The 20,653-nt window shown below is 35.7% G+C and overlaps 2 protein-coding genes across 4 annotated transcripts in view; one reads left to right on the top strand and one right to left on the bottom strand.

Annotated features, from left to right (window-relative positions):
* The window catches only part of LOC113114730 (calsyntenin-2-like), a 51,905-nt gene extending 42,282 nt beyond the window's left edge, over positions 1–9,623 (top strand). Inside the window, exons 11-17 of the mRNA XM_026281669.1 lie at positions 380–528; positions 3,951–4,153; positions 5,624–5,794; positions 5,876–6,018; positions 6,100–6,214; positions 6,494–6,669; positions 8,871–9,623. Coding sequence (XP_026137454.1) covers positions 380–528; positions 3,951–4,153; positions 5,624–5,794; positions 5,876–6,018; positions 6,100–6,214; positions 6,494–6,669; positions 8,871–9,044 — 1,131 coding nt within the window. The 3' untranslated portion in view covers positions 9,045–9,623. The remainder of the gene's footprint in view (positions 1–379; positions 529–3,950; positions 4,154–5,623; positions 5,795–5,875; positions 6,019–6,099; positions 6,215–6,493; positions 6,670–8,870) is intronic.
* A 634-nt stretch (positions 9,624–10,257) lies between these two features.
* On the bottom strand, positions 10,258–20,421 carry spsb4b (splA/ryanodine receptor domain and SOCS box containing 4b). Of its 3 annotated transcripts, XM_026281714.1 has the most exons (5): positions 20,203–20,421; positions 15,978–16,046; positions 14,415–14,562; positions 12,535–13,387; positions 10,258–11,042 (listed from the first exon to the last, which is right to left on the bottom strand). In XM_026281714.1, the coding sequence occupies exons 4-5, from the start codon at positions 13,250–13,252 to the stop codon at positions 10,915–10,917; spliced, it is 846 nt and encodes a 281-aa protein (XP_026137499.1). In that variant the 5' UTR covers positions 13,253–13,387; positions 14,415–14,562; positions 15,978–16,046; positions 20,203–20,421; the 3' UTR covers positions 10,258–10,914. The 3 variants fall into 3 exon arrangements, with proteins under 3 accessions (XP_026137499.1, XP_026137498.1, XP_026137500.1); XM_026281713.1 differs by lacking the exon at positions 14,415–14,562; XM_026281715.1 differs by lacking the exons at positions 14,415–14,562; positions 15,978–16,046; positions 20,203–20,421 and adding an exon at positions 15,743–15,955.
* Between the last annotated feature and the right edge of the window lie 232 nt (positions 20,422–20,653).

Genomic DNA, 20,653 nt, shown 5'->3' with positions numbered 1-20,653 from the left:
ATATAGCAAAACATACCTACACTGTAAAAATATATATTTTTTCAAAGTTGCTAAATGCCAATATAACAAAGATGTTTCTGCTTAAAAGTTTCATTAATTCAGTGTACTTGCATGTTTTGTCATTCTGACATTTTCTATCAATTTCTAGGTGAAAATTTTCAACACCAATATTTTTCAATGTAGAAATAAAATTCAAAATTGAAAAATAGGCATTATTAACCTTATTTATGTATATGATGCAATTCCTATGTTGAATTTCTCTTTCTGCCATTCAGATTCACAGACATTTCTTCATTTCTAAATTTTGCACATCTCTGCCTCAAACCCTCACTCTCATAGACACTTTGATAGTATAATATCTCATGGTTTTCTGTCTCAGTTTCATCTGAATCCCGCTCAGTCTCTGGTGGTGATGGAGGGAGAGGATCTGGAGCAGATGAACGCTGCACTGAGAAAAGTTTCTTACATCAACTCCCAGCAGTTTCCCACCAAGGGAGCACGTCACCTCCGGATCTCAACGGCAGTGCAGTAAGATCATAAATATTCATGAGATCCCATTTCTGAAATACTATACTAGAATTTTAGCTCTGGAATATGGCAATATGAATGATCAAACCATTATATCTGGTGGCACAGTTGTGATATGCATCCCAGAATTTGTAACTGTGCTTTGACTCTGGCTGGAAAAGTTATAAAAAACGTATCCTACAGCATGTAAAAAAAGAAAATTGTGAAGCATGGTTTACAAGAAAATACAATTTTAGTCTTTCTAATTTGTCATTTAAGTCAATGTGTTATTTGGCATTTCTTACATTTAAAGGTGCTGCATGGAATTTTTTGACTGTACTAAAATTAAAAATACCATAATATTATTATGCTTTTGTGAGATTCTGCTCGAGTACGTGAACACATCTTGTGATAAAGGACATTGTGGTGTGATAACAGTATGATGTACTCCTTTGAACCTTACTCTATATTCATGATGTTGCTCAATGCAGTGTGTTATGCTTGATCAGCCAAATATCTGCCAGACATTACGTTGTTTCATATAGTATAGTAAAAAAAATCACATAAAGCACCTTTAAATAAAAGACATTCCAAAAACATGTTAGGAAACGTTAATTTTACATACTTGTTTCTTTGAAAAACAATGCTAAATGTATTCTACTTTGAAATGTGTGTTCTGTGCCGGAATGTCTGTTTTTGTTTTGGTCTGTGTGGTTCCACCCATTGCCAATTTACCCAATAGTATTAAAACACCCCAGGTTGCCAGAAAGTGGAAAACACCGCGTATTGCAGCCATGGAAGCCAGCAAATTAAATGGATCAGATTTCACAGATTCTCCCTGACCTAAAAAGCCTCAGCATCCATGTGAAGAGCTCTATGATAAGAGGAATATTAAAACATAGACAAAATCAACTTATGAACTTTTCGCTAGTCGCCTTCTAGTTTCCTCAATCTGGCAACCTTTTTCCACTGTAAAGATCATTGGGAAGGTTATTAAAAGTTCTTCATGGAACCATATGTCAACAAGAAGCTTTACTGAGTGTATCTGTAACTAGATTTGTATATATTCTGCTAGCTATAGCTGCTGGCTATTTCAAATCCCTAATCATACTATAACCAATCCTAACCCCTCTTGTAACCTTTACTCTTATTCTCTTCTTATCTCATTCATATTCCACGCTTAGGGAGGTTTAATTTTATGTACAGACAGGGAAATGGAAAGAGAATAACAGAGAGATTTGAATTTTCTTGGAACAGAAACGCACCCACTGGCGCCCCATGATTATTCAAAGCAGATCATGAATATGCATAAGCCCCTAGAGGATTATGACCCGCCCCTCTGAGGCTGCAGCACAGCCAGTGGGCGGAGTTTCTTCAGAAAGAGCAACAGGGAATTAGCATGAAGAAAAACACACACACAACACTAAAACACAAAATCAAGAGCAATTAAGTATTATATTACTGTCATAAGACATATAATTAAACTCTAGCTTCTCTCATTCTTAAAACTTACTGATCACAGACTTATATTAAGCACAAATGAATTCTGTTTTGCATAATAAATAAAGTTTTTCTACAAGTAATTTACACATTTCATTTAAACTTTTGCAAAGAGACAAACGTGCACCTTGGCATAAAAACATGGAAAAGCGAGACTGTAGACCTATGGGGACAGAACTTGTTTTGATTAGTGACCTGAAGTCATTCCAACATTTACAGGAGCTAGACAGTGATTAAAAAAATATGAAAAATCATGGTTTTTCTCCCAACAGCTAAATTAAAATGTGTGGTCAAATCATCAGGGATGCACTGCAATTACTATAAAATTATCTTTATAATTCTGTTTATAATAATTCTGCCAGTAACAATAAGCTGATAATTATTTGTGTTTTATGAACAGATAAAATCTTGTTTTAAATGCTACAAGTGAATTTATGATGCAAGAAAAATCATAAATAGCATTATTTTGGCCAAAAGTGAAATTTACTCACTTACTAATATCTTTCATTTATTCAGCTTATTGAATGGTTTTCAGGATTTCCTTCAAATCTTGAAATTAAAAATATTACAAAAAAAAATACTGCAATACCGTACAATATATTCCAATATTTAAATAAAAAATATTGCTAAATATTACATTTTACAGTACTATTAAATTAATATTGTTAATGAAAAATATATTATAGCAAAAAAAAGGCATATAAATGTAAAACTAGGAGAAAATCATCATGCAAATTTAAATATTCAATACTGAACAAAGTTTACACTTGGCTCCTTCAGTGCCATGTTGGAATATGTTCACGTATTTAAACAGATGTGAGGCAAACGTCCAGGTTTAGTGAATGGCAGAATAACTCATCCTTCATCATCCACTGTGATACGAATGCATGATTGTCATCATGGAAAATCCAAGCATGTGTTCAACACACGTCATCCTGAGAAACAATTAACATCCAAACATAAGGCTAAAGATGTCAAATAGCATGCATCATTTGGTCATCAGTCAATCGTAACAGATCCTAAAAGATTAAGTTCAGTCTAAACCAACTGTATCTTGTAGCAAACAGCACAACTAAACATTAATGAATCTCTTCAAGCCCCAGCGTATCTAAACCTTCAGTCACAGATGGTTTCCTCTATTCGTTTCCTGTCTGTTGATGAATGTGAGTTTTTGTTTGCGTCAGGATTAAGAACAACATCTTTAATTAGAGAAGGCGGATCTGTGTTCATTTGTGGATAATGGACTTCCTACTTCCTGTCGTTCTGAGCTGCTTCACAGTGGAGAATTCGCTGGAGTTGTAAATTAATTCTAGTAAACACCATTTGTGTTTTGCTTTTAAGCTTATTAACTCCAATTTACTGTGAGATTCAAGAAAGCTGAAGTGTTGTTAATTCACTGCAGGCGTAGTTTTCCTCTTTGTTTGAGGTTATCAGCGCTGCCGTCTCCGTAATGAGTTGGGAACAGCTCCAAGTCATTTGTTTACACTCTACACATCACTGTCGAACGCTTCTTATTATTTATATCCAAGTGGAGACGTCTTCACCTCCGAGGGAGTGTTTGCAGCACCCAAAATTAACTTTATGCCCAACCTGCCAACGACAAGTGAACTGAGACAATTTACCAGCTCTGAATATTACAGGGTTATTATAGTTAAGCAAAACAAAAGCAAAAACCACAGAACAATTTGTTACTTTAACTTTAATAAAATAACGTTATGTTAGGCAACATTTTTTTTTTATTTAGTTTATATTGATGTACTAAAATAACTCAACCTAAAAAAAGATGACCAAATGATGCATATATATATATATATATATATATATATATGAAGCAATTGTCAATAGGGCAGTTGCATTTTGGACCCTGTGTGTTTATGTGTCTGTATCTAAAATAACAGCCACAAAAGTGAAAGAATGTGTTGTTGTGTTTGTGATCTCTGCAGGTGTTTCGGAGAAGATGTGTGTATTTCTGTCCCTGACATTGAGGCAGTTGTCATGGTAATGCAGCCTAGTGAACCACGCATCACCATCAATGGGGCGGAGCACCTGACCGTCCCCGCCTCCGACCTTGCCCTCGGCCTATCCCTGTTCAGAGATTTGCATATCATCAGCACAGTAACAAAACGTGACGGTCAGACAAACACAGGTACGGAGAATCATTTCTCGAATCACCTTTCTTCTCTTAACGGGATAATTTGATCAACATTATTATTTACTCATCTTCATATCATTCTAACTTGAAATTGAAGTTATATATTGTATTGCTTATTCAAGCCTGTTTTTACCCACCACATTCAATATACAGACACTAGAACCCTGAGAGGGAACACTTGCAGCAAATTGTCAGAAAATAGTGCACAAGTTGTGTTTTTAGGAGTGCTTTATCATCATTTTTTGTAGCTTGACAGGATCCATTCTATGCCAAAGCATCCTGCTCAAATTTACCTTCTGTGTTGAACAAAAGAAAAGTCAGAGACATGAAGTTGAGTAAATGATGACAGATTTTTCCTTTTTGGGTGACTTATTTCTGCAACAAAAACACTACTAATGAAAACAACCCACAAAGAAAGTCCCCAAACGCAGCACAGAGCACATTATTCACTGACAGACCGCAGGTGTCATGCTGTTTTGGTGGGAAACAACAGTAAATGCAAAAAAAATAAAATAAAAAAAACATGTTAATAAATCATAAAAGACAGATGCTCACTGCACCCTCCACCCTCACAACACATGAGTATTTCATGAGGATGCTTTTCTGAATCTGAAACGCCACTCCCTCTATTGTTCTGAGGGCTTATTTACTTTAAATGAGACAAATCATTAGCATTTCATTAGCATTCAAAAATTTAGAGTCAATAGGATTTATTTATTTATTTAAAGAAATAAATACCTGAATTCAGCAAAGATGCAATAAATTGAAAGACATGTAAATACATTTCCAATAAATGCTGTCGTTTTGAACTTTCTATTCAGCAAAGTATCAATTTCCACAAAAATATGAAGAAACACAACTGTTTTCAACATTGATAATAATCAATGATAATATGAAAATGCTGTTTCTTGAGCAGCAAATCAACATATGAGAATGATTTCTGAAGATCATGTGACACTGAAGACTGGAGTAATGATGCTGAAAATTCAGCTCTACATCACAGAAATAAATTCATCTTCAAAATATTATTTAGGGTTATTTCAAAATTTATAATTAATAACATTATTGTATTACTGTACTTTATGTGTTCTTCCAATAAAATTTTTCTTTTTTTTTAAATAATTTATTTGAAAAAATCTTACCAACCCCAAAACTTTAAACGGTAATATAAATTTATAAAAATTAAACTGGTCCTGCTTTATATGAACTACTCTGATACATGATCAGAATAGAGGTAATCTGGATAGGTCTTTTGAAGTGATATATTAAAGATTATAAAAGTGCTGAAAATGCGTAATAAAAAAAAAAAATCATAAAAGTAGTCCAGACAGCTCATGGCTATTATATTGCATATATTTCATGGATATTATATTTCTGAAAACTGTGTGAATTATAACAGAGAAAGAAAGGTTTCTTTAATATTATTATTCATTAAAAATTTGTTTCATCTTTGTATGTTTGCAGATCACGGGTCAGGTGCATTTAAGGAAATCATACATAATCTGGACTACTGTGACATCATGGTGTTGGGGGAGGAGTTAAAGGCGGGGCTAGAGAGTCTGGGACTGCACCACAGCGCCTTATTGGGCAAACACCTGGAATACACCAACTCTAGCACCGGCATGTCCATATATGGTAAAAACAAACTCCACAACTTACTTCTGTCACCCTCAAACACAATTTCCTCACCACTTTCATCTTCAACATCTGTTTTAGGTGTGGACTCCATCTCTCACTACACAGAGGTGATCAGACAGGTGCGTTATCAGAGCCGTCAGGCTGTCGACTCCGTCCGCACCTTCAGACTCACCTGTTCTGAGCTCAACGGACGTTACATCAGCGATCAGTATACACTACAGGTGAGAACCAAACAAAGAAATGCACTTTGCCACGGCTCTGATCTATGACATTAAGATGCTCTCTATCACTCTTTCTCCAAGGTCAACATCCTTCACAGTGAGGAAGCTATTGAATATGTCAATCATGCAATGGCTCCGCCCAAATACATGCAAATGAGTTATCCCACAGTCATAGACTCTAACAGCTACAGCTCAGGTGAGTGAAGTTGGGTTTTAGGATTCTTTGATGAACAAAGTTCAAAAGAAACCCCATTTATTTTAAATGTAAATCTTTTGTAACATTCTAAATGGTTTACTGTCATTTTAAATCCATTTAATGCATAATTGCAGAATAAATTGATTTAAGAAAAAACAATCATACTAACCCCATTTTATAAAGGAAGAAAAATTAACAATGAACAATAATAATTCTATAAATGAAATGCTGTTAATAAAAAGTGTACTGTTTAGTGTGTAATTTATTGTTTTTCTCCAGTCGTACCTGCCATTGCTACTGCAGTCATTGTGCTGTGTATCGCCGCCCTGCTGGTGGCACTGATGAATGTTTACTGCCTCAATCAACCACAAAACCAAGAGCACATTCACACGCTGCCAGAGAAACAAGCGGACTGTGATGGATCCTCTCTCTCCATCACTGTCAACCCTCTGGAGGTACGACAAACCGTCTACATGCTCAAGCAACACAAGACACCATAATGTAAAGAAGCTGGCAGAATGTTGACGCCTGTCAAACTGTCCCAGCATGCACGAGTCTGTAAAAAAAAACTTTTCTTTATAGCTGACAGGGCAGTACAACAGTTACACAATCAGCTAGAGCTGATTTAAACACTGTTGTTTATAAGAAATGAAAGCACCAAAATTATATGAGAGATCATTGGCCTGGTATTTTGCCAATAATTTGTACGTTCCTCAATCAAGATCTCTGTTGATCCTTGAGATTTTAATCAGATTTGAAGGTTAGAAAATCACATTTAAAATATATATTATATATATATATATATTATATATATAAATATATATATATATATATGCTAAAAAATCTAGGTTACAGTGAGGCGTTTACATTGGAAGTGATTAGCACCAATCCGTAAACATTAAAATACACAGATTCAGTCATATGGCCACAACACTTAAATGATTTGTGTGTTAAAGGGAAAGTCCACCCTTAAAAAAAAATTCTGTCATCCTTTACTCACCATCTTATTGTTCCAAACCTGTACGCCTTCTTTCTCTGGAACACAAAAGAAGATGATTTGAAGAGCGAAAGTCAAACATGAAACAAACTTATGGTGAGTAAATGATGACAGAATTTTCATTTTGGGATGAACCATTCTTTCAAATATTTTTTAAGTGTTTAATGCTTTTTCCAGTTGTCAACATTGTTGTAATAACAGAACTCCATAAACCCTCAAATGACTTGAGAAATATTGATTTAAACAGCTTGACATCTCAAATACTGCATGTTTAAATATAATTTTAAATGTGTTTTTTCCAAAATGAAAAGCTTTAAATCCCCACTACAATTGGCCCAACTAAGTGCCTCGCTTTAGCCTTGATTTGTGCTTTTTAACGAAAAAAGGATGAATGAGATGTAATTAATTTTAATTGTTAATTTTCATATTCACGTCACTTCAAAAACCTGTATGACTTACTTTCTTCCTGAATGTTCACAATTGCAGTGAATTTCCTTGTAAATAACTATAAATGAGTCACACATCACTGCAGGAGTCCTCATCAGCACAAAACCCTGTGAAAAAATATGAAAACACTGTGACAAAGCAGAACTATAATCAACCAAATTAATATTGATTATTACAGCTGAGCAAGATGTTCAGTAGCCAAATTTGAAGCATGTTAACATTCCTCTTTTCCTTACAATGAATGTGGATGGAGCTTTCAAGCTAAAAAAAAAAAAAAGGTAGCCCATTTGATTCACTATATTCACTTAAGATGTATTACAGCTACACATGTGGAAAAGACTGATATTTATCTGTAATTTACTGTAATTTACAGCTGTAGTCATATTAATTGTAGGGAAATGGACAGCTTAGACATTCAGAGATAAATGTTGTCTTTGGTGTCCCTGGAAGAATGTAAAGTAAATTTAGACATAAACTACATTTTAGATCTACTACCCGTTTAAAGCAACCGTTTGTATGTTTTTTTTTTTTACCTTAAAATATCAAAAGTTTCAAAATAATTTTGATGGTACACAAACTTGTAATAAGGCAAATATTACTTGTGTCTATTTCCCAAACAACGTGTACAGTTCTCTATGAAAATTGGAGTTTTAATTCTCACTATTACGACTTTTTTTTTCTCCGAATTCTGAGATATAAACTCGCAATTATGAGAACATTTCACCTCAAATTTGGACTTTATAACTAGCAATTACGAGTTTATATCTCACAATTCTGAAAAGGGAAATAAAAAAAAACTGAAATGCAAGGGAAAAAAAGTCAGATATAAATTTGCAAATGAGAGAAAAAAAAACTTGTGGCTCTGAATCTCAATTTTGAGTTTATATCACAATTCTGAGAAAAAAAGTCAGAACTGTGAGATAAAAAGTTAAAATAACTTTTTTTAGTAGAAGAAAAACAGGCTATAGATATCCAATGTAATTACGACAGAAATGTATTTACGACAGTGAGCTTCTCCTGCTTTGACTGTAGGGGGCTCCAAAGTCGCAAAAATACACAAAAACTACATACAGTTGCTTTAAGATTCTTCATTCTTGTCTAGTTTTTCATTACAGTTATTAATTAAAAAAAAAACACTGCATGAGAGTAACCAGATAAATGGAAAATTATTTTGAATAATTTATCACAGCAGATTAATGTGATTCATTCTAGAGCTTTCAGGAGCTTCAGTCAGCAGAAGAAGTGACTGAGGAGGAAGAGGAAGACGACGAGGAAGAGGACTGCGATATCTCTGGTACTGACTCAGACAGCGATGAAGAGGAAACTAGCACGTCTTTTGTACATCATCAAACGAGGATGCAATGGGGAACGTCAACATTACACTGATGAAAACACATTCACACGCTCGACAGCACAACGCTCTACCTGTAGCAGTACAAGTGACTTTACGTGCAAACACTTCGAAAGACTTCACTGATCCTGTGTGATACTGTTTTTGGTGTGAGGTGACAAACTAATAAAAGTCCTGCATCCCGTCTGATCTTTTTACACTCTCTGTCTCAGCCGCTGGAGGACAATAACAAATTTGTTATTTAGGTATGAGAAAGTGAAGCCACAGAAGAAACTCGAGCAGCCGCCTGTTCAGGCTTTTGATTAAAGCAAGCTTCTTTTTTTGAGGCCTCTACAGTGCATCTCGTGTTCTCTCAGACCTGTTCGATCATAATAACCCTGAAATTCGTCTCATAATAACTGGCGTCCTTGAATTCATTTTTATAAATCCATGCGTGCACCTTTTCAATGTAGTCTTGCTCTTCTGTGTAACATGGTAGTGTTCTTGTGTGTTGAGTGGTTTTGCGAATGAATGGGTTGTATGTTTGTACATCTTACCGACAAAACAGAATTTGCTCCTTTTTGTGGTCACTGCTGCAATTTCTTGGTACAATACAAAAAAAGTGTTTTATGAAATGCGTTGTCTCAATTTCACTCATTAGCATAGCTGCAATACTGGAATTTTAACTACAATAAAATATATAAAAGTCGAGCTGGCACTTCTGCTGCGTCGCTCTGAACGTGCATAAGGTCTATGCGTTTCACAACAGCGACATCTAGTGGTGCGTCGCTGTTGATACAGTCATGACGTCAGATTACGGTTCTCTCATTTTTTTTTCATAAATGTCAGACGGGGGCAATTGTCACATATTAAAAACAATAGTATGAGAAAACAATCTGATTGAAAAAAAAATGAAATACAAAAAACTTTGCACAATACATTTTTAAAGATATCTTTGTATTACTTCAGATCCTAACTAGGCCACTCAAACAGGTTCCATAACAGGAGTATGTAGTAATAATAAATGATAATAATAATAATCTGAAAAAAAACACTCCAGATTCGAATTTACAAATGACCCACTAGTGACATTACAGGTATAGATAAACTACACAAACACACACAATAAGATAAACAACAAATAACTTTGCATATTAGTAAATAAACCACATTAGCCTAAACTAATCTAAAAATGCACTTTTTTTTTAATCTGTCAAACATTTGATTTTTAAACCGAGTGAGACTACAAAAGTAAAAGAGAAGACAGGGTTTGGATTTGGAGTTGTATTTTTATTCACATTGCAAAGGTCACAAAAGAACAAATGTCACGTCTGCTGTCTTGCGGGTTCCCGATTGATCCGTGAAAAAGACAAGCATCCATTTCATATAAAAATCAAATCTGTAAAAATCAGCGTTTATACACTTAAAAACACCTGAAACTGATTTAATCAGCTTCGTCATGATCACAAACCAAATAATAAACTCATAATAAACGGAAAAAAGATTTTAAAAGATCTCAGGCACTGAGGATGTGTGTTAGTTAAGACTAGTGAAAGAATAAGAACCAGTTTTTCTGGAATTTAATGCAATAGTCTAATATAATTATGTTGGATTTATGTCCAGAAAACTAGGTCCTCTGTGTTTAGATAAAAGTGAAGGAAAAAGCAAAATCATCAGCTCTTAATAAAATGATTTCCATGGAAGACACGAACTTGAGTCATTCTCACTCACAAATGCAAACACCTTCTCATTAGTCACATCATAAGCATGTATAAAACCAGATACTTGTGGTCCGGCTGGTCGAATCTGTCCTTGCCTACGACACTTCATTAAAGTCTGTGCACAGCACAAAGCCTCTACAGCCCTGCAGATCATTTCTGAGTGCATTTCCAGTGAATGCAGGTGATTTTTGGCTGTGTGCGTCTCTCATTGGTACTGTAGGTAGTTCTTGAGCGTCTGAGGCAGTGGCAGAGACTGGATGTGATGGATTCGGTGGCGTCCCAAAGCCTGTCGTGCCGCCCTTCTGCACAGCTCCTTAAGGGGCAGAGGTTCAGCTGCAGGACAGAGCAGACATCAGTTAGGGTCAAGGGTCAAAGACCTCAAGAGATCATGTGAAAACACTCATTAGGACTTCAAAGACCAGCACTGATTCTAGATAAGCTGAATGATTTAGGTTGTGAAGATGCAAAAGAATCATTAAAAAAAGCCAATCACAAGAGAGGCAAGTTATATATAGAAGGAATGTAGAAAGGGGAGAAATCAGCTTGAATAACATTTGTTTTACTTTTTAAATATAGTGTTGAAAACCTAACAAATCATTGTGAAGCATTAGTGGAACTTGAGAACGGACTATAAACACTATCTGTTGAAAGTTTGGGGTCAGTATGACTTAAGAAAATACTTTTATTCAGGAGGGATGCATTAAATTGTTCAAAAGTGACTGGAAAGACATTTATAATGCTACATAAGGTTTCTGTTTCACATAAATGCTGTTCTGTAAAACTGAACAAAGTAGGTTATTGTTTACAGAACAATATTAAGCAGCAAAAACCTTCGCTCTTGTGGTAACTTTGATAATAATAAGAAAATCAGCATATCAGAAAGATTTCTGAAGGATCATTGTGACACTGAGGACTGGAGTAATGATGCTGAAAATTCAGCTTTGATCACAGGAATAAATTAAATTTTACATTTATATTACATTTAGCAGATGCTTTTATCCAAAGGGACTTAAAATTGAGGAATACAATTATCAATTCATCAGAGAGGGGCAAATAAAGTGCTCAATTTTAAAATAATCAAATAGAAAACAGTTCCTTTTAATTGTAATAATATGTCATAATACTCATTTATTATTAAGACAAAAACATACATATATACACACATACACACACACACACACAGACAAACAGTACACCAACCCCAAACACTTTATCTGTAGTGTATACTGGCCAAAAGAATAAAAAATGATGTTAGTGAAACCATCCTGCAACACAGCAAGTGAATGTTATAAATTAGGTGTGACTTACATATTCAATCCTATTTAGGTCAATTATAAGTGGGCTTTTGGGAGAAGAAAAATATAATAAAATGCTACTTATTTTGGTAAATTCATGGTCGGTGTTGCAACCATGCCTGCATTGCCTTTTCAGAGAAGTTTGGAATATGCTTGTGTGCATCATGCCAAAAATATGGGAATAATTTCATAGGTGCATAATTTCTAAAAACTGCTTTTGCAGATAAGCACTAAATCTGTTGAACATAAAAACATGTTGTTCCTAGCTACTACAAGGGGTTGCGCAATTACTCTCATCGTGACGCAAAAGCAAAGCTATGACGAGCATCTCTAAAGAGCTGGATGGAAATCAGCACATTGAAGTGAAGTGATGTGAGGCCAAGTATGGTGACCGATACTCAGAATATGTGCTCTGCTTTTAACCCATCCTAGTGTGAACACACCCAGAGCAGTGCCCAAGGATGGTAATTATGGAAAACATGAGAAAAGGAGTGAAAACAAAGGCAGCAAAACCTGAAAATGATACTTACGGTCTAATCCGTTGACATAGGTCATGGTGACCTCGCAGTGACCCCACACGGCGCTGACGATTGGGTACAGCCTCTTCCCTTTCAGCCCGCGAAACGCTACGCCCAAGTATTTCCCGTCGGCGCAAAATCCCAGCGTTCCCTCGTCCATGTCCAGAACTACCAGAATCTCTTCTGGCACCGAGAACGTCCCTTCATCCTCCTCGTCTTCGATAAACTCCGGGTACGCCGGCGCCGGGCCGGTCCGGCTCTTCCTGTCGTGGTAAAGTCGACCTCGTCCCAAGTCCCAACCCCAGGATTCAGCATCGCTACCGACTAGCGCGGAATATCCACCGGCTCGCAAGGGAGCCGAAGAAGTCGCGACCCCAACTATGGCATGTGTGCCGCGCTGCCGTACAGGCCAGCGCAGAGTCCAAGCATGCAAACCGCGGGTAAATCCTACTTTCCCCCGCACGCAGTCCGTGCTTTGGGCCACCGGGTGACGGTGGAAGGTGAGCCGGTCGTCGTCTTTGATGAAGAGGTTGAGCGAGCGGTCGTCTGGGTTCCAGGCGTGCTGATGCTGGATTTCCTGTCCCGCCGGCGGCATGTCCAACAGCAGCTCCAGACGGGCGGGTAACGGGATACCGCGGCTACGGAGCGACGCACACACCGGCGGATACGCCAGCTCGCTCGTCTCCGGCTCATCGGCAGATTTCACCACACCTGACACCCTCTGCCCCATCACGGCCCAGCCACGGGCATCAACAACCACAGCCGGGGTTACCTCATGAGCGGGACGGACCAGAGAGCAGCAGCCAATCAGAAGAGACGGCACGGTCCCATACGCGAGAAGTCGTCCAGAGCGGAGTGGGCGGCACTGCAGAGTAAAACAAAAGAGAGTGAGGAAGCATGTTGTGACTTTAGAAACAAGACATGGTGTTTTGTTTTGTATTGCTGCACTTTAATCAAACACGTCGCAGACTAGGTGTGTCAATTCTGAGTTCACTTGGACTCTCCCTTGAACTCTCACACACAACGATTTCAAGATTCCTGACATGTCAATAAACAACAGAGGAAGGGCTTATTTCATCCCTGTTCACACAGAACAGGGATAAAAAGAAGCACAAAATTAGCATAAGCTACTTAAGTATTTTTTTTTTACTTTTTTTTAATACGACATTTTCGATAATACACTACTGTTCAAAAGTGTTTTGAATGTTTGTCGAGAGAAGTTTGTTCTGTTCAACAAGGCTACATTTATTTGAATGAAATCAAAGTAAAAATTATAATATTATGAAACATCATTACAATTTAAAATAGCTGTCTTCTATTTGAATATATTTTAAAATGTAATTTATTTCTGTGATCGAAGCTTAATATTTTTGGGGTGGTAATGAAACTTTTTTCACGATTCTTTGATGAACAAAGTTTATTCAGCATTTATTTGAACTAGAAATCTTTTGTAACTTTATAAAAGTCTTTACTGTCAAATTGGATAAAAAAAAGTTATGAGTCCCAATATTTCAGATTCTATAATTTATATTATATAAGCTATATTTTAAAAATTTCTTTACATAATAAAATAAATAAAAATAAAACAGGGCTTATGGAAATGACTCCGTAAGAGTGAAAGCATTCATCTCAAATCTTTTTATTTATATCAATATGAATAATTTATGCAGTATAACAGATTTGAAAATATAATGCAATACTTTTAATAATAAAAAAATAATAATTTAGATCAAAACTTAGTTCGACCCAGTATGGCTTCTGGCTTAAAATATGAAAAGGCAAAGTGAAGTTGAAAATTTAAAGAAAATCAGTGGGCACTTCACTAAGGAGACACTTCTCCAGACTAGTAAAGATGAGTTTTCACACCATCTGAAGGAGCCGCTTGCACTCACACTCTTTCAGGAGACTGACAAGATCTCTCCTGAAACCGAGAAGACTGCGGTTTCAAAAGAGCATGTGGATGGGAAGTGAATATTTCCTCCTGTTACTGAACAGAGATCCCAGGAGCCAAACCCTTGTCAGGAAATGAGCTGGACTGGTCTAAACCAAACAAACACACTTACATCTTAATAAACTAAGAGAGCAAGATTAAATACAGAACTGAAGGAAGTGATGAGAAAAGAAAACTGTTATTTCTATGAAAATCAAAAGTCATAAATGTCGCCCAAAATGCAGCAACTAAACATGCAAGTTTATAAAAGGAGTGCTAGTAAACAGAAAAGATGAGATGTCATCGCAAGGGGATGCAAAGTTAATGTTTTTAAATTAAAGATAATGAAAAAAAGAATTGTTCATTTTATTATGATAGTGACTTGAACATTTAAATATTAAGAAATTAGAACTGCCATAAATGTCTGTATTGAAATTTTACATTTGCATTGTAAAATAAAGTATTTTTATTACTATTATTAATTTTCTTAATTTGTTACTTTTTTTTAAACTTTATTTGTATTAAACATTTGTATTTGTTATTACTCCTACTAATTTTATTTTAATTATAATAAAAATTACAATTAATATTAAAATTAAGCTTATTATTATTATTATTATTATTATTGTGGTTGTAACAGGGATATATATATAATTTTAATAATTTAATAAATAAATGTATTGCACTATGAATATAAATAATAAACAACAGCAAATAAATACTGTTATTTTTATTTTTATTTTTCTTTACTCAATTTTTTTACTCTATTTTCTTATATCTTTATGTTTTTAATTTATTACAACTACAACTTGGTTGTACTAATTATTGTTTTTATTTTAATAACAATAATGATTAGAATTAATTATTAATATTATTATTATTGTGGTTGTGATATTGATATACAAATAATTTAACCAATATTATCAACAACAAATATATAGTTATTATTATAATATTGGTATACAAATTACTAAATGTTTGGCCAGTCCTACAAACTAGCACAGCAAAAAAATGAATCCATTTATAAACAAACAAATCCAACGGCTTAGAAAAGTAACAGCACACCTCTCCTCAACAAGACATTACTTGAGGAATCATTCATGTGTGGAGCACAAACAGTGCAGCGTGAGTTACTAAAGCTCAATACTAAGTTCTAGAAGTGCGTTCGGATCATTAACTATGAGCATAGTAATGAGAGCTATATGAAGAATAAGCGATTTTATCATATAAACATCTCCGCACAACTAACAGAAGACAACACACACACACAAGAACAAAGTCTGAGCTTACCCTCCAGGCATTGCTGCCTCTGTGTCAGCACAGAGCAGGAGAAGCGAGAGAAAATGAAAGAGAAATGAAGGGGTAAAGCAGTTCACAGTGGAGCGATTCCAAAGCCGCTCTCCTCCCTCCACAGGCACCAAACACATGACTTTCCACTGCTCGCTCTCTCTCTACTCCCTCCTGACGACGGTGATTCACTGGAATAAACTGTGGTGTAAGTGTGAATAACTGAGCAAACACTCACCTTCCGGATCACTGCAGGACTGAAGGAGGATCCACGTCAGCCGGATGACTTTTATCAGGCCTCCGACTCCTGCACAGAGACAAAGAAGAGTTCTGTTAGGAGAAACACTACCTGTGCCCAGACAGAACCAGGAAGTGAGAATTTCATCGGTCAGCACACACACACACACAACGCGGAAAAATAAGGTTATCATTTTCCATTTTTGTCTAAGCTAGGAGTTTCCTTATTCATTTTCTTTTTTTGTGCACAAACAATGTTTGTTATGTTAAAATGTGTTAGCAAAATGTGTCCCGAGCAAGCCGTGTACCTAAAATCCCCACAAATACAGTTTGTGATTCACTTTCATAAGGCAAACATCGACCCACTGGCTAGTCAGCAGGTAAGAGTGAGCAGTCGAGCACATCTTAGTGGACACTCCACTGGTCAAACCTGACTACAGGACACCCTCCATCTGTCACACCTGCATCATTCATTAAACACATAGATTGTTTTTTAATATAATAATATGAAAGACAAGAAAATTAAAGATCTACAGGTTTATAGATCACTGACACAGATTTGAGTGCAGCCTTGATCCTTCATGACAGATCCCATCCCAACTTTAAATAAATTGTAACTCAAATAAATAATGCAAATGCATGAATTCTTATTTATTCCATAAATAATAAGCGTTTTCTCTCTAATGCATGTCAGTACCAAAAACAAGAAAGCTTAAAATGCTATGAAATACAAAAAATAAACTCTGTGCTTAAAAGCAGTCGTATACAATAAAAAGTCATTGTGAGTCAAACACAATAAAAATGTTGTATTAGTGAAGAAAGTTGTATTATACTGTGCACCGAGGGGTACACTGCATGAAAATAACACCAAAATCATAATATGGCTGTGTGTTTAAATAAATAAATCAGCTGCATCTTTCAAAATGAAAAACATAAAAAAATGATGCTTTGAAATTTGAATAAAAGGAAATTATGCCATATTATATATTGTAAATGCTGTACAGTGAAAAAATTGTTAGCAATTTTATTTTACAGTAACATTACAATAGCAGGCTAATATTTCTTGTCTTATTTAATACTAATTATTATTATTATTATTATTATTATTATTATTATTATTATTATACTTCGCAATAATACCAAATATATTTAATGATATTAATACTATTCTTATTATCCATTGATATATCACAAAACTTTGAACAAATTGTGAAAAAAAAAAAAACTTTAACTTGTTTTACAATTCCACTCTAAAATAGCAATTGCATTTATTTTAATCAATCTATAAATCAATAAAGAAACATGCAAACAATTCACAAACACATTTTTACCCAAATCCTGCTGCCTTTTTCTGCATAGCACTGATTTAGTAACTTTAGATGTTAAAACTACATATACAAGAGCACCACATGTGGTCAATGACTTTCACAGCCAGTCACAATAAAGTTCAAAGGTCAGACAGAGTTCAACATCAGGTCAATGAAGACCCCTAAAGAATTAAGCAAGAAGTTTTTTGTGTGTGTGTGTGTTTTTCCGTTACGACCTTGTCCTCCATTTAACCCCATTCCAGAGAACACATCTTTGCATGATCCATAAAAAAAGTTGAAAATAGAATGAGATGAAAGAAAGAGGAAGAGGAAACAGTAGCTACTGGATACTTCCTGCTTCCCTCTCTCCTACTGAGCATGCTCAAAAAGTGTGTTTGAGCTTGACCTCAGCTGGAAGGAGAAATCAACACCAATGGAGTTTACAGCAGAAGAAAGAAGCTAAGAAAATTAAAAGTAGCCTTTTCAGGAGGCGATTCGGTTGAGTGGACGATCAAAACTGTAACAGCAGCAGGTGAAAGTAAGAGTCGACTGATTTCTCACTATTAAGAGTGAAAGTTGCTGTATTTAAACATTACTGCATATGACAGTAAAAGACTGTCTCCATTAACAATAACACAAGCCCAGGTGAACAAACACTTCAATTTAAAAAGGTGGATGAATTACACAATGCATGTCCAAAAAAATTATAATAGTAAAAAAAATTCTGGATCATATTTCAACCCCAAAATATTGACTGTGGATTTCACAATGAAAATAAAGCCTTTTATTATAAATAAATACATAAATTCATTTTAAAGCAATACATATATCACAATAACAAAATTTAAAGATAATAGAAAATATTATTTTTATTAAAGGTTTAGTTTACCCTTGAAGCATCCTAGGTGTATGTGACCTTTCTTTTTTCAGAATAATCAAGTCAACTTTGCTCTTCCAAGCTTTTCAATTGGGGTAAGCAGGTTTTTGTGGTCAACAGTTCAGAAGACGTGAAATAAAGTGCGTGCATCTGTAATAAAACATCCCTCACACAGCTAATAAATGTAATAAACACTTTTTTTTCTCACTTCTGCTGACTGTTGGGAACCGGAAGACGTGTAGGTGGATGTTGTAGTACATCAGCGCTGTGTGGTTAGTGACGAGCACGGAGAGAGAAGAAAACTAAACTCTGGTCACGAATTTAGGCACAAAACAAGGATTTGTAAAGAGAAGCATCGGAGGATTTCCAAATAAGCCAAGAGGAGACTAGTTTTCCTTTGATAAAGAAAGGAAACTTTGTTTCCTTTGCTCCTTCATTTCCCAGTCGCGCATGCAACGCATACATCTTCCATCTTCAGCCTGCAAGTCCTCCGGTTCCCAACAATCAGCAGAAGAAAAAAGGGTTTATTACATTTGAAATCTGGATATTTATCTTACAAAAACGCATGGATTCGCTATGGCATTTTTTCACCCCCTGGAGTCTTTTGAGGGATGTTTATTACAGATGCACGCACTTTATTTCATGTCTTCTGAACGGTTAACCACAAACACCCGCTTACCCCCACTGAAAGCCTTGGAAGAGCGAGGAGAATTTTTAATATAACTTTGATTGGATTATTCTAAAAAAAAAGAGAAAGTCACATACACCTAGGATGCTTCGAGGGTGAATAGAAGATGGACAAATTTTCATTCTCGGGTGAACTAACCCTTTAATCTGGCTTCCTGACAACAATTTTACTATTATAAATATTAAATGTAAAATGCTTAAATAAAATTAAATAAATATAACATCAATAATAAATGTGCTAGTCAAGAAAAGTGCAAACGTCACAACGCAGAAAACTAATGACAGTTTCTTCCAACAGCTTTCAACTCTTTTAAGCAAAACGACAGAACAGCATCATCAAACCCTTTATGACTAAATTCAAAGTCAGATCAAGTGGTCAGTAAGAAAATACAGTGTTAACGCTTTCAAAACTTCTCCTTGTGTTGCACAGAATAAAGAAAGTCATACAGGTTTATAGTGACATGAGGAGGAGTAGAAGATTACATTATAAACATTTTATTATTCATTTAAAAGTGTGATGCTGATTTTGATAGACATGTGTCAAGTCTTTATTTGATAAACTATCCTTTTGATCATTAAAAGGACATGCTCGAATCCTTTGTTTAAACTCAAACAAACACATGTACACACACACTTCTTAGAGCTTGTTTGCATAAGGGTTGAGTAAGGTATCCACAATGAATAACGAACATATGCAAATTCCATAGGTAACAGGAAGTGGGCAGGATTTTAAAGACAAAAACAGATGAGACAAAGGGAATGGAAAGAACTTTGCAGAAGTGACAACGGCCCCAAACTAGGAAACAACATCATTCAGTATCTGAATCACTGCTGACATACACAAAAGATGAAATCAGAAGCTTTTAATAGTCTCCCCCTCACTGATCACCTCTGATTAGTTCATGCATTTCACAATATTCCGAAACGGAGACAAATAGAGGGTACAGGAAAGAAAAACCTGTGATTAGATTATCTCTGTACCTCTTTCCACTGTGACCTTTGCACGTAAACACTGAAGATGACACACAAACCTATTTTCAAAACATACTATTTCATATGCATTGCCTGACAGACAACGTTTGTTCATTTTCTTTCCCCCAGAAAAACCGTTAAACACGCATAAACATTTGTGCACGAGAAACAATGCGTTTTAAATGTGTATAAGGCCAGATATGTTTCCTGCATGTTGAGGGGATAAAGTGGCTGAATATTTTCATCATAAAATCATGTATAACATGGTCTAGAACCAGACCGCACAATCTCAATACGACCCAATACTGTCCTGCGGCTTCAGCTGCTTTGAAACAATCTAAAGCACAAACACAAACAAACCAGCCACGCGCTGCTCTACTTACTCTCGCGAGAATCCCTCGGAGCTCCAGCGCAGACAAAAACACTTACCGCAAGTGTCGAGATTTGTATTTAAGACTGTATACGTGTATGTATAACACTGGGGGATTTCTTTAAAACAAACTTAGAAGCTAAAAACGAAGAGGCACGCGTTTTCTCGGTCGCATCCGGCGAAGAGAAGCCGAGCACCCAGACGGCTTTTGTTCCGCGAGCTAGCTGGTGGCTGACGTCACGCCAGGCCAGTGCGAGTTGATTGGCCAAGTCGACGCGAGGGCGGTGACGAGTATGGCAAGCCGTTATTACTTTTTTTCACTCTCAGGATATGAATTCTTGATATCAACAATTCAATTTTTACTAGTTAAAATGTTTATTCTTGATATCAGGAATCAGATATCTATTAGTAACAATTGCAATTTTTGATATCTGCAATTACTTTCCACTAGTAACAATGTTAAT

Source organism: Carassius auratus, chromosome 15 (genome assembly GCF_003368295.1).
Source record: "Carassius auratus strain Wakin chromosome 15, ASM336829v1, whole genome shotgun sequence".
Taxonomy (NCBI): domain Eukaryota; kingdom Metazoa; phylum Chordata; class Actinopteri; order Cypriniformes; family Cyprinidae; genus Carassius; species Carassius auratus.
The sequence above is the reverse complement of the archived record's forward strand: the minus strand, read 5'-3'. Positions and strand labels throughout refer to the sequence as shown.

Excerpts from the sequence above, each read along its gene's own strand:
- spsb4b (XM_026281714.1), bottom strand. The coding sequence starts at position 13,252 with ATGGGGCAGAGGGTGTCAGGTGTGGTGAAATCTGCCGATGAGCCGGAG. Across the intron at positions 11,043-12,534 it reads CTATGTCAACGGATTAGACC|CTGAACCTCTGCCCCTTAAG; the intron begins GTAAGTATCATT and ends TCTGTCCTGCAG.